The sequence below is a fragment of the Mauremys mutica genome, chromosome 5 (genome assembly GCF_020497125.1).
Source record: "Mauremys mutica isolate MM-2020 ecotype Southern chromosome 5, ASM2049712v1, whole genome shotgun sequence".
Classification (NCBI taxonomy): Eukaryota; Metazoa; Chordata; order Testudines; family Geoemydidae; genus Mauremys; species Mauremys mutica.
The window spans coordinates 56,242,702-56,257,515 of NC_059076.1; the positions used below are offsets into that span (position 1 = coordinate 56,242,702).

Genomic DNA, 14,814 nt, shown 5'->3' on the forward strand with positions numbered 1-14,814 from the left:
CCTCACACCTGTCCTTGTTGTTTTCTTTGTTTTCCCCCATACTTGTGTCCTGGACTCAGTGGATCCTCCACATTGGCTGGGGGAGAGTCCTTCAGCTGTGGGTGGGCTTGTGCCCACTTCCCGGAACCCAACAGGACTGTCAGGGCTGCCTTTGTCACAATACAGTAATGGCTATTTCACAATGCATATGCACACTTGCTCTGCTAACATTATAACTTTGGCACCTCAGCTTATCTGTACCTTTTAAAAAAAATCTTCATTTTTGTAATTTAAATAGAAGAGTGCATATCAAATTGTGCCTTAGAAATATACAGCAAAAAAATCACATCTATAAAATCAATCAGGTTTTAAAAAAAAACAACACAATAATTCTAGCTTTCTAAGTTTAAACACAACAGGGAAAATGTTTAATGACATTCTGTAATGTGAGAAACTTCTGCTGATTGATTGTTACATCAGAGCATATTCCTGTTACAAACACACAAATATTGAATAAAATGAAGTCATGAAACAATTGACATTTTGTGTTCTGAAATCAATAGTTGGAGATCCCAAGTCATTTGCTTCATGGAATTTCCACTGCACAGCTGTGTAATAAAATACAATCATCTAATTTTCCATTTAGCATGGGTTTAATAGTTAAAAAAGAATCACATTCTTTGCGGAGTGTATTTTATTCGTTCACATTTATCTGTGGTTAAAGACCACATCGACAGTTTTTAAATGATTATTTTAAAACAAAAAAATTAAACAGCAGCTTTGGGTATCAAAATATGGAACAGTTACATGGACATAATGTATAGTAGTATAAAAGAAACCCAACAGTTTTCTGGTGAAAAGATTTTGAAGACAGCAAATAAAATTTAGGCATGTAGGAATGATCCTGAACTAAATAACTGAATTAGAAAACATCTAGCAACATAAAAAAAATCTTGAATATTTGTATAAAAAAAGCAAGGATTCAAAGTGCAGGTGCTCCAGCTTTCATTTTAACATATTCAGTAAATTGATACAGGATAATATTTATATTATATAGAGTGACAGTGTTCTCAATAAGACTTTAAAACATTCAGTTACATTATCTTGCAGATTTTTTTCAGTTTACATTATTTCTACTTTCCAGTGCTGTAAATGAAGACATATACAATGCAGGTTTTTCATTTCTTACACTACTGAGGATATATTATTAGGTTGGTGGTAAAGGTTAGTTTTGTGAGCTGAATAATATTAGCTACGCTGCAGATCCAGCTATAGAAGTACTTTTACATTTAATGTTTAAAAACATCTTTTCCACTTTAAAAAAGGGATACTCCCAATCTGTTGAGAAACCAGTCTAACTTCCTTAAGCAAAGAAAGGCAGGTCCCAGGAAATATCTTGAGAGGATGTCTTTTATATATTTAAAAAAACACAAAATCAAAGCATTCATTAAAACCATTAGTCTCTTAAAAGAAAAACAGACATCCCCCAGGGATGCTGCATGGCATTTACTTTTCTTTCAGGTCCTATACAGATTGAGTGTCCCCTTTAAATTTTAAGAGATCTCCCACTTCTTGTCAAGAATCAGGCCTTTTTGATAGGTCTGTTTTAAAAACGTACACAAATATCTGTCATTCCATTTAGAGTTACGAATTGAGAACTAATCTTTACCATTTTTACACTGACAGCAGGGTTAATAATACACACATTTCACTGACAACTGTATTTTTTCTGTATGTTGAATAAAAGGTGCATTCTTGTAACATTTCTCACAAAAAGTGATTACAATTCAGGGGAGTTATGTCTGCACCCCACCATTTTCACTTTAGTGAAAACTACCATGTTTTAAAATACCAGGACCTGTGTCAGGTACTAATAAATATGTAATAAAAAATCTAAAATAAAAGACCCCAACTGCCCTTTCATCCCGACATAGTAGAGATCTCATAGTCACTTGTGGACGTTATTGGCTTGCCCATCATTCGTATGTTCTTTGCATTAGTAATTCTAGCCATCATGGAGACAGGCTTGTCAAAGTACCTCACCAGTGCTGGTTCAGTCAATAGAGAGGCTAAAAATTGCTCAAAGGTGATGGCCCAGTCTCTGTCAATGCTAGTGCTTCTACGCAGAGAAGTGTTGTGGCTGCTTTGCACCAAAACCGTATCTTCACCTATGTCCTCACAGTGGAGCTTTTCCTCCTCATGCGAGCCTGCACTCAGTACTGAATAGGAGGACATGGAGCTGTCATCTTTAGTATCATCATCAGAAATAAGCATGGAAGAACAAGCTCCATTGTCCCTGGGAGAAGAGTCTTCAAGCTTAATGTCTTCCATCTGTGCACTCAATACATTATCAGTGCAAACTGTCTCCTCCTCATTAGCAATGAGGCTGGCTTGAAAGGATTCACGCTGGTCAAAATCATACTGCTGGCTCCCCTTCTTCTGAAACAACATACTCTGAATAGCTTTGCTGCAGTTGTTACTGCTACTGTCTGTATTTTTTGTGGGCTGAACAGTGAAGAGCTTACCAACCTCACCAATCTCCAAAAGCAAACTTGTCACAGCAGCAGTGGCATGGTATAGATCTTGTTCATTGGGGTCTTCACTGAACATGTTATACATTGTCTTGCACAGTTCAATAAATTGCCCCTAAGTGTAGAGGATAGAATTAATTTTAATTAAAGGAATGGCAGCAAATATAGTCTTTGAGATTTGGGTATAAATCAGTTTAAAGAAATATGTGTGGGACATTGGGGATCAAGTAGTTCATATGATGAAGTCAGAAGTAGTCTACATATTTTAGAATATTTTCTAGTATTCAAGAAAATTATGTATTTCTCTAAGATGCTTCCACCAAATTGCTGGATTGAATTATTCTCCACCTCCCAGGCTAGTACAATTTCCCCTGCCTTAGCCTTAGGCCACAGTGGAGGAGAGTCAGTGCTTCTGGTTGCTCAGAATTTTACCCTTCTGACCAGAAGAATAGTGGCCTCTATCTTAGTTCTCACCAAGCCATAAAGGAGAGAATTAAAAGTAGAGCATGTGTCCTACAGGACTCCAACAACATGAAGGTGTGGAGGAGGAACAGGCACCATTGAGTGTCAGGGTGGCTAAAAATCAATAAATTATAAATATTAAAAATAATTTTTAAAAAATCAGATTTTTTAATTTAAATCTGTTTTTAAATTTAAATTAAATATTTTTTTTTAAAAATAGTCAAACCACTGAGCTGGTGGAAGTTCTTGGCTAACCACCTGGAACTAGAATTTTCTGAAGTGCTAAACCAGTTTTGACAGTGGTAGCCTCTTCTGCAGATGCAGAGAATTTTCTTCATTTTAATTTATTCAACTAGTTCAACTCAATTCAGTGTTTAGTTTACTGGAAGTTCAGAAATTGATTTTCTGAAAAAAAGGAAAAGCTTTTCCCTTTACCAATCTATGAATAAAAACAAGGTGGGAGAGGATGAGATCTACTAGTTCTAAAAATCTTAAAGGACATTGTGACCAGAAACTTCAGTTCAATCACTAACTAAAGATAAAACTTTGTTTTCATTAATTAAATGAAACTATATTAAATATTGTGGATACATAAGGATGGAAAAGTAAGTTTATCAAAACATGCTTTGCATTTAAAACTAACTGGTTTATTAAACAATTTTAAAATGCTGTTTTAGGGCATTTTTAATTCAATTCAAATTTCCATCCAAATGCAGCTTGACATAACTCATGAGTAAAAAATTAACCATCTAGTAAATAAGAAAAGCATCATTCACCATTTTGTAACATAAAAAAAGTAAAAATTAACAATCTGATTTAAATGTGTTGTTTACCCAGGGTTTTCAGAACCCACAGCAGGGGTAACTTAACTGTTTCACTCCATGAGCTGTCAGGAACAAATCAATGGGACCACACCAATTCCATCTGATAAATGATTAATGCAAGTAAGCATGCTCTATCTAAAACTGCAGTTTATTAGACTTAAGCACACACAAACATAAGCAATAGGTAAATATCTGGGATGTTCTAAACCTAACATCTGGAACAGTATTGACCAATTAACAGTAGGTACACAGGGGCCAGCTACTCACCCGCCAGGGAGAAAAAGTGTTACGAAAAATCTCTCTCAAGATGGCTTCAGAGGACTGCTTCAAAATACACCATATTAGCTAGTCTTTTATAACTAACTTCTATAAAACACACAGGTTATAATGACCCCTACTAAATCATCACTTTTCCTAACTTTTAGTAAACTTCTATATCAAAGGCGCCCTGACTCAAGGTCTTCCATCCACCAAGGTTTTCAGTCTCACTTGTTGACTTGTTTTTCCCCTCCTCCCATCAGGGCTGGCTCTACTGTTTTTGCCGCCCCAAGCAGCGCGCTGTATTGCCACCGCGGACAGCGGGGGCAGTCTGTGTGCCGTTAGGGCGGCTCGCACGTTTCTGCGGCGGTGGCAATTCGGTGGCAGCTTCTGTCTTCAGCTGGAAGACAGAAGCTGCACCGCCGTGGACAGATGAACATAGAAGCCGCCACTGAATTGCGACCGCCGCGAAAATGTGCAAGCTGCCCTAACAGCACATGGACTGCCCCCGCCGTCCGCGGTGGCAATTCGGCATGCTGGTTGGGGGCAAAAAAACACAGACTGCCGCCCCAAGCACCTGCTTGGGATGCTGGTGCCTGGAGCCGGCCCTGCCTCCCATTCAGATTAGCAGAAACTGCCAGCTAGTTTTGACCTTGCCTCTAAAAGCCTGCTTTCCAATTAACCCTTAACTACGTGGTGTTCTATTTTATTAATTCATGGTGGCTGAATGCACATAATATGGTTGCAGTTGGCTTGATCACATACTGGGGTACACACACTGTTACTGTGGATTTGAGGGGTGTGTTAGGTCACATAAGTGCTTAAATAAATGTGTATAGATGTAGAGTATTTTTCTGGTTAGCAAAAGGAAGCACCAAATTTAGTGTAAAGACCATATTTAATTGCAAATCAACCCATATTTTAATAGTTACCAATGAGAATCATCTTTTAGGAAAATAACTAAAAAAGTACCAGGTTTCCTGCTTGCTGGTTTAAATCATGATTTAAATTGGTGATTTTAATCACTTTGATTTGAAATTTAAATCAATCTTCCCTGTTGATTGAAAATGGTAATCCAGATAAACAGAGTTTCAGTCTTCAAAACAAAGTACTCAGACATGGAGGTAAGAAATATATTGCATAAGATAGTCTAAAGAGGGAATAACTAGAATTAATAGGATGAAAAGAAGTAGCATTTAGGCTATACGAGTGTGTGTACACTGCAGCTGGGAGCATGCTTCCCACTGTGGGTAGACAGACATGCGCTAGCTCGCTACCAACAGCGGCATGTATGTGGTGGCATGGGTGGTGGCTAGCCCTATCTGCCTGAATCCGTATCCAAGGTGTTGGGCAGGCTTGTACTTGGGCAGCTAGCTCACGTCACTGCCTGTGCCGCTGAGGCCACATTGCTATTTTAGCACACTAGCTCAATCAGAGATAGCGTGTGTCTGTCTATGTGCACTGGGAAGCGTGCTCCCAGCTGCAGTGTAGACATACCTTTAGACTGTGGAATCCTCTCCCAATGGAAATGGCAGAAGTCTCATCTCTTTAAAAAATTAAAGATGGATTGGACAAAACACAGGACAATTTACTGTAGAGAATAATCCTTCACTGCCCACTCATGAAAGGAATAGCTGCCCAACAAGGCTATGTCTACACGTAAAACACTATAGCGGCATAACTGCAACTGTGCCTTGTAGCGCTTCAGTCTTTCATAGACCTAGTGCTGTGTACACTGGGGATAGACCTAGTGCTGTGTACACTGGGGATTAGGTCACCTTAACTGCACCACTCAGGGTGTGGATTTTTCATACACCTGAGCAACACAAATAACTCAACTTAATTTTCTAGTGTAGACCAGGCCATAGTCTTTACAATCTCTAACTTCTGTGAGTCTAAGGAATAAAACAGTCAACCAGTTTTTCCCCTCACAAGAATCTGTCAATAGGACACAGGGGATCATTATTTTTGAATTTCTGGGACTGGCAGTCTCCTTCCAAAGCATCTTTTTTTAAAAATTCCACAGATATACATGAATGATGTGCCATTTATTTTTAACTCCCAACAGACATTTGGATGGCCTCATATTGAATATCACCAACCTGCGCGCTTTGTTCCCCCCATTCCTCACCCCAAAACAGCCATTCTAATATTTGCAATATTTTTAAATCAAGTTGTCATATGAACCTGCAATTTGAATACTAACATTTGATCAATCTACTATATATGCCAAAATGAATATGACCAAACTTCTAGCATTTATGAAAAATAACTCAATGTCAACAGAATTTACCTGATTCAGTCTGGGTAAATCCTTTGCACTCTTTGCTTTGGATTTATTCTCTTGACTCCACATTCTCAGGTAGTTTCGATTTTCTTGTGAGTTTTTCTTACCTAATGTCAGTGAATTGGCCAGAAAAGAGGAAGACAAAGTCTATCATGAGGTCCCTGCATTAGCATTTTTTCTTTCTTCAAAAGAATCCATCTTTCAAGCAGTAAAATATACAGAGAAAATATGTACCTTTGTCTGGTTTCAGGCTCACTGAAACAAACCCATCGTCTGCCCCTTGTTTGTTCCTGCTGTCAACGCCAACAACTATTGGGAAGTATTTACAAAATGAGAGATTTATTGTAGTTTCAGATATGCATGTGTATTGTATTCATGTTTACAGAGCAAAACAAAGTAGAATAAGCAAAGTTTTACATTTATGAAAGGACACAGTCAAGAACGAGAGGACTAAACTATGACCAATTTTTTGCTTATTTTTATATCTGCTTACAACTTCCATGTAATTAATAAAATAAAGACATGTACAAGGGCCATCTTTGTGTACAATATAATGCCCAGGGCCATGATTAAGGAATCCACCAAATAAATGTCACCACCATCTGCTTACAGTGATATCCATATGATAACTTGAATTTATAATGTACATCTAATTGCTCCTCATACACTCTATCCACTAAGCAATCTCCCAGGAGACCACTTCTAACATTCCAATCAATCAGCAGCTACAGTTTCAAACAACCTTCAGAAACATTTTTTTTTCTTCTTTTCCCCAAAACTACAGAAACCCACTGTGCATGAGGGGCAATGTTCAGTCCTCAAAAACAGTGACATGTAACTTCCAATATCTCCAGGCACTTCAGGGTTGGAACCAGGAGCTTTAAGCCACTAGAAAGGAGAGATTCTCTGCTTCCTAATGGGGGACATAGAAAGCTTCAGACTTCAGAAGTTGTTGTATTATAATGTATTAAAAAAATATTTTAAGTAGATTTGAGAGGTTTCTTATTATAGCTTCTCTCTTCATCCAAGCTCTGTACAGGGGTATACATGATATTTCATAGATTCCTAGGCCAAAATGGACAATTGTGGTCACCTAATCTGACCTCCTGTGTAACGCAAGCCACAGGACTTCCCCAAAATAATTCCTAGAGCAGATCTGTTAGAAAAACATCTAATCTTGATTTAAAAAATGGTCAGTGATATAGAATCCACCACAACCCTTGGTGAATTGTTCCAGTGGTTAATTGCTCTCATTGATAAAAATGTATGCCTTATTTACAGTCTGAATTGGTCTAGCTTCAACTTCCAGCCATTTCATAAGCTTTTTTTTAGGCAGAGGATTTAAAATTTAATAGTGACAAAGGATGAACTTTTAAAAGTTCTCAGCATTGGCCTAAGTCAGCTCCTATTGACTTCACTGAAATCTCCACTCAAAGCATCTAAAGACCCATTAAAACACTGCCAAAATGGTTTATCTGTAAAATATGGCACATATGCAGATTAAAGAACGCATCCTGTGTTATGAAATTTTGGAGACCCTAATTTCTGCAGCTGCTGTTCCATCTTCAGCCCCACTCTTCCAATCGCATTGGGTGCTGAAGCCACTGGAACCAAATAAATAAGATCTGCAGGCTAGCAGTGAACCCCTTCCACAACACACAGGGGATGCACAGGCCCTATGCTCATGTTTATCCTCAGTCAGCCTTTGTGAAGGTTCTGCACACCATGGAGAGATTATACCCTATAGCCAGATACAGCCTCTCACTCTCTCAGGGTACTGTCCATATGCATCATCAATTGTTTTGCCACTTTTGTCAATTCTTACTAACACATTTAAACAAGATTCTACTCCCTTCACAGCCAACATACTCATTTTGATCCTCCACAAAGTCATACATGCTGAACTTGTGACATACCATCACCACCACACTGATGGCATTACCCCAAGAGGAATTCTTCATTACAGCATCGAAGGAAGGCCTTATTGAAAACAGACATCTTCACAGATATCACAGAGAACAAACACTAGTCATATACATTTCTTTTTACATAAAATATTTTATTTCTTCATTTTAATCCAATAAGAAAGTATCCATTTAAAAGTAAGGTTATTAGTGTTAACCAATATTTAGGGGCTTAAAACACTGAAAAGACAAGATAATGCTCTTGCAGAGAAAAAGTCACCTACCATGTGTATACTCTGGTGTGATGTCTTCAAAAAAGTACTGAGTTGCTTCAAAAGCAGAATCTGGCTCTTCTTGCTCAGGGGATGGATCTGTGTGATGAAAGAAAGAAATTACTGTGTTTTTAATTAAAAAATTAAAAAACAAAGTAGGTTTGTGTTCGTGTAGAGTTTCACATTTTAGAAGTGTAGTACCACATAATGAGGATATCCACACTTAGGAAGGTTAGTAAAAAAAAAAAAAAAAAAGCACTTAACCCCCTCATGTTTCAGAGAGAAGCCAACCACTACCTGATGTAGTTAGGAAGAAACTACTTCCGTGGGCAGATTATTTCATAACTGTCCACTAAATAGAGTTATTGTACCTTCTTCTGAAGATTCTGGTACTGGTCACTTACTGGAAAGACATGCACTAAATGCATCATTGGCCTGAGTCACTAGGACATTTCCGACCTATGTACCCTCAAAGTCAAAGCACTTGTCGGCTGTGCAGGGTCTTATGCAGGAGATCCCTGTGGTCTTAGGGGAGAACAATTCCTTCCTTCTTTAGGGTCCAGAGCAGTTTCTCTGAGCAGGTACTTCAGCCCGTAAGTGGTATGAGTGGCTGCTGTTGTTCCCTGCCCTCTATGGGGGATTTGGCCCATTGATTCAGAGTAATGGATCTTTGTCTCTCCCCTTCCTGCACTACACTGCTGTCATAAGAGAGCTATTCCAAAACACTACTCTGTGGCTCACAATGGTATGGATTCCTTGCACCCAACCCCACCTCTCTAGTCACCACAGCAGAGTAGAACTGTGGCAGTTCTGTTGTGTTTAAGGGATTCCATCTTTCGTTCTAATAAGTTCTTCCTGGGAGAATAACTGAATGCTTTGCTTAATATCCTAACTTGTGTTGTGCATCTGAAACTATTTCTGCATCAAAGGTTTTCTTGTGCGCATGTGTAATTGAGCTTCTCAACCTAGAGCAGTTGGGAGATGAGCTAGGTACCTCACTGAGGGATAAGACACCTCTCAGTTCATCACTTGGATAGAGGGCAGTCTCCTCTCTTCAGTGGATACACGTTACTGGCATTGAGCCAGACTGCCTGCCCTTAGTTTGGGCCTGGCATGTGTATTAGGAAAATTGAGAGATATGCAAGTTTGACTCCCACACCCAAACGCTTTTAGACTTATACTCACATCACTGATGCATCTAAACTGGTGTCACTTACAGCCCCAAGAGATGGATCAGTTGGGGTAGTGCTCTATCTTCTTAAAGGACTTACCTGTCCTTCTCCTTACTGCTTTTTTTTGATCAGTTCCCAGCAAGCAGGGGTAAAGGGGGTCAAGCAGGGGGGAGAGAGAGTCGGGGTGCACAGTGGGCCCACCCCAGTCCCATACTGCACACTGGGAGGATCTAGTCACAGAGTGTTGGGGTTCTTAGGGATTGGCTTGTTTTGAAATGGGATTAGCTTGGTTTTTGGCTTATTGTGAAAGTCAGGGTGCTTATTTACCGTGTGAAAGTTGGCAACTGTGCTCCTGACTAGTAAGCAGCTGTTTATTTAGACTTTCCTGTATTCTCTCAGAGCCTTACAGGCCCTTCATCCCTAAACTTTTCTTACTCTATTCATAGAATCAGAAATGGAAGGGACCTCGAGAGGTCATCTAGTTCAGTCCCCTGCCCTCATGGCAGGACTAAGTATTATCTAGACCATTTCCGACAGGTGTTTGTCTAACTTACTCTTAAAAATCTCCAATGATGGAGATTCCATAACCTCCCTAGGCAATTTATTCCAGTGCTTAACCACCATGACAGTTCGGAAGTTTTTCCTAATGTCGAACCTAAACCTCCCTGGCGGCAATTAAAGCCCATTGCTTCTTGTCCGATCCTCAGAGGTTAAGAAAAACAATTTTTCTTCCTCCTCCTTGTACAACCTTTTACATACTTGAAAACTGTTATCATGTCCCCTCTCAGTCTTCTCTTTTCCAGACTAAACAAACCCAGTTTTTTCAATTTTCCCTCATAGGTCATGTTTTCTAGACCTTTAATCATTTATGGCGCTCCTCTCTGGACTCTCTCCAATTTGTCCACATCCTTCCTGAAAGGTGGCACCCGGAACTGGACACAATGCTACAGTTGAGGCCTAATCAGCGCAGAGTAGAGTGGAAGATTACTTCTTGTGACTTGCTTACAACACTCCTGCTAATATATCCCAAAAGGATGTTCGCTTTTTTGTGACAGCATTATTCTGTACATGTGTGTGAATTCTAAGCAGAGAGTTAACTCCTTGCTTGCTGGAAACAAAGGAGGGCCTCCATAGCCTATCACAGGCTGGAAAGGCAAACCAAGTGCTCCCATTTTCATAGCTATCAGGACTTCCAGACCTATGGTTAGTTTTATTTGATTTGCATCCGAAGAAGTGGGTATTCACCCACGAAAGCTCATGCTACAAAACGTCTGTTAGTCTATAAGGTGCCACAGGATTCTTTGCTGCTTTTACAGAACCAGACTAACACGGCTATCCCTCTGATACTTGACAGCTATTTTAAATGTCTTTTACTCACCAGGTAATACATGCATTTTATAGAGCAGCTTCAGTTTCTCTGTAAGATCTCCATGACATGCTGTACCTAAACAATATCCCATTGAACATGTTAGTATTATTAGCAGCTTCTATCAGAAGAGTTCTTAAGAGATTTACAAACATTTATGAATTATCCTTTTACATAGGAAAACTGAAACAGAGAAGTTAAGTGACTTGCTTAGGATCACAGAGAACTAGAAAAAGAACACAAGACCACCTGACTCTGAGTTCTGTGGTTTAAACACTAACTCACTTCTTTACTAGAAGAGTGTTTACATTTGCAGCTCTCAAAAATAGTCATCATCACATTACTACATTCATGGCCATAGGGTTTTCTGTTTAAGAACAACTTCTTTGTGCAAGCCCCAACTTCAAAAACTGTGGCCAAATAAAGGCATCATAGGACTTAGCTCAGTTAGATATTTGCTAGAAAAGACCCAGGAAAACAAGATCATGATCAAAGAGTAACCAAGGGATAAACTAGTCTCTGCTATTATGTTAACCTCAATCGAAATGTTCTTTGGCTTGTGGAAAAACGAGTAATATGAAATTCAAGTACTCTATGGCAGTTCTATGGCAGATGTTGGAATTATTTTATTAGAAAAATATTTAGATATTCTATATTATGTATCTTTAGAAAATTAGATAATTTCAGTTAGGTGGAGCTTTATTTTACATTACAGCTGACTAGGAAAACCTAATGCCATTAAGTAGAATTAAACAGCAAATATTTCTTGGCAAATATCAACAAGTGCAATCTACTGGAAGCATAAAACCAAAAATGCAGAAAGATTTTAGGACAGAATACCAAGCCAGCCTTAACCTTTTCCTCTTTGGAAACCAATGTTAGTGACATCATATTATTATTCTAACTATAATTTTAATGTTTGTAACTCTCTAAATTCCATTTGTTTATATTAAACTAGTGCCAGTCACAGTCAGTATAACATCAGGATTTCTGACAAACTGGCTCATCCTGAGTAACGGACCGTATTTCTCAGGTTAATTCATTAAATTCTCCTTACTTAGCCCAGAGACAAATTCACGGAAGTTGATTAGAGAATCTCCATTTTCATCCAGCAGTCTGAATAAGCGTGCAGCTAGCACATCTGAGTGAGTCCCACACGCCCAAGGAAAGAGAAGAGCAAACATCCCCTTGAACTGCTCAAAATCAATACGGTACTGTTCCAGATATGGCAGGCTGGGGTCGTGACGGTCAAAAGCATTGCTGTTCCCTCCCCAGTAGCAGCTCGTCAGATGTTCCGCCTGAAGAGAAGGCAAATGCTGTAAGATTGCCACCGTTTCTGTAAACGGCTCAACAATATCACCAACACAAAAATAAATACATTTAAAACAACATCATCTGAGTTTAGCAGATTCATTTCTGATGAGCATTGGCATTTCTTACAAAAAAAGAAAAGAATTGCTTTATGAAACAGAAAAGAATTCAGCTCTGCTCCCCAGAAAAAAATAATAGTAAACATTTTTTTGGTCAAAGAAGCAAGCAGATGTGACTCAAATATATATATACACAGATCTGATATGCTCAATCTTGTTTTTTCACAGCTATGTATTGTTTCAAGTTAGTAAAGTGGCTGATTACAAGATACCTGTCGAAACAGAATTTTGCTGTCTTTAGGTTAAACATTTACTTGGCATTTGCAGAAATACTTGCTTTATTTTAGTGCCTAATCCTGCTCCTATTGAAGTCAATAAGGGCTTTCAAATTGATTTCATGGGGGGGCAGAAGCAAGGAAATAGGGTCTGATCATGCAGTGTGATCCTGGACTCCTTCACTCTTTCGCAATCTCACCAATTTCACAGTCCTGAGAATACTCAGGGGCAAGGATACAGTCTAGAGAATCATATTGCATGATTGGGACTGTAGTTAAGTATGGAGACTAGTTACAGGAGATTCAAAGAGAAAATACGTCCCTTTACCAGAATATTTAAGAAACTCAATCCTGGCCAATCAAGAGAAGACAACCTACTGCAGTGTGTGTCACTCACGGACTGAGCAATAAGGCATTTGAACCGCGAGGATAATTAACAATTGAAACAACATACAACGAGATATGGTGGATTCCTTTGAAGTCTGTAGATCAAGACTGAACATCTTTCTAAAGGATATACTATAGTTTAACCAGAATTTATGGACTTGAGGCAGCAATTACTGCATGAAATTATATGGCCTGTGGTATGCAGGAAGTCAGATCATAATGGTCCCTTCTGGCTTTGAAATCTATGACTCTATTCTTACTTCTCCCCAACTTTTACTTACTATTAGAACACTACTTCAAGAGAGTCTCTGGACAGCAAGAAAAACTACAGAAGACTCAGTATAAATTAAAACCATCAATTGTAGCAGGTAGCAAGTACCATGTGATGTAAAGTTACGGGCTGTCCAACATTTAGCATAAAGAAGATATTTTGGGGCCAGATTTTCAGAACTATGCCCACAAATCAGGTAGACAGACAAAGAAGTTTTTGTAAGCTGGCTGAAACTGTGACCCAGGATTTTGTCTTTTCCTTACTTTTCTAGTAACTGATGTCCTCAGGATAATACATTTTTCTAATCAAATTAGTTAGCAAAATAATTATTTCTTTAGTTTTTAAAAATGGCTCTTTTGTATTTTCAATTATATCTAGTTGCAAATTCCAGTTTATGACAGGGCACACGACAACACCAAATAACTCACAAATTTAGATCGATTCATTAGCAGACAGCAGTTTTCATGTCAAATCTAAATGTTTATTTTTCCTGCATGCACGTGATCTTATCTTGACTACAGCTTTACCTTGAAAAGAGCATAGAGTTCCTCCAGTTCATCAATAGTAAAAGAAGTCTCAGTCACAATGGTTCGCACCTTTGGAAATGTAACATTAACAATTAAAAGCTTCCTATATATGTGCCATTTGAAAGATATTTTTATTTCAGAAATCAATTGATCTTAATCTTAGCAAGCATGTTTTTCCAAGGACCTACCACATTGCGCTTAGTGGTGTCTTCAAGAGTCTGGATCACCTTCAGTCTTTGCTTAAATCTCATCTGTTCAATCAGATCTGCTCGTATACTTCCAAATTTCTAAAAAGGAGGACAAAATGGATCCTTTCAATTGTGCGCTAGTACCTGGAATACTTTGTTTTCTTTTTATGCATGAAAAATAAAAAACCAAACAATTCATTCTGTAAGTGTTCAGAAATGATGTAAGATGAGTATCTCAGACAAACATAGAGTGACATTAAAGACATTTAAACATATGACTTGCAAACTGAATTTTCAGAAATTTGTTATTAGATTTTCTTTCCTCCACCATTTCATTTCCATTTGCCTCCCAAGCACTTCAGAAGGGATATAAACCCTCATGTTTTAGGGCATAATGCTCATCAGTTAGAAGTTCGCTTAGGAAGAAACTTCCCCTATAGGCAGGTTACTCCATAGCTATTAATGAAGGATTTCTTTCAATTTCCTCTGAAACATTTGTTATTTGCCGCTATTGGAGACAGGATATTGGGCTACATGGGTCATTGGGTTGATCCGAGATAGCAGTTCGTATATTATCAAACAACTGTCTAAATCCAAATATGAGGAATGAAATTCATACTATGGGTAAAAATTTCAAGAGTGCTTAAATGACTTAAAAACTTAAGTGCCATTTTCAAAAGTTAATACCTACCTACCTACCTCTTTTATAGGACTTTGCATCTGAAGAGAGCAATGTGCTTT

The 14,814-nt window shown here is 38.4% G+C and overlaps 1 protein-coding gene across 1 annotated transcript in view; it reads right to left on the reverse strand.

The window, feature by feature from the left end:
• Positions 1-349: 349 nt before the first annotated feature.
• Positions 350-14,814, reverse strand: part of TBC1D9 (TBC1 domain family member 9) — a 77,053-nt gene continuing 62,588 nt past the window's right edge. Inside the window, exons 14-21 of the mRNA XM_045019598.1 lie at positions 14,074-14,172; positions 13,886-13,954; positions 12,113-12,353; positions 11,068-11,133; positions 8,530-8,616; positions 6,576-6,650; positions 6,348-6,448; positions 350-2,625 (exon numbers count right to left, since the gene is read on the reverse strand). Coding sequence (XP_044875533.1) covers positions 1,900-2,625; positions 6,348-6,448; positions 6,576-6,650; positions 8,530-8,616; positions 11,068-11,133; positions 12,113-12,353; positions 13,886-13,954; positions 14,074-14,172 — 1,464 coding nt within the window. The 3' untranslated portion in view covers positions 350-1,899. The remainder of the gene's footprint in view (positions 2,626-6,347; positions 6,449-6,575; positions 6,651-8,529; positions 8,617-11,067; positions 11,134-12,112; positions 12,354-13,885; positions 13,955-14,073; positions 14,173-14,814) is intronic.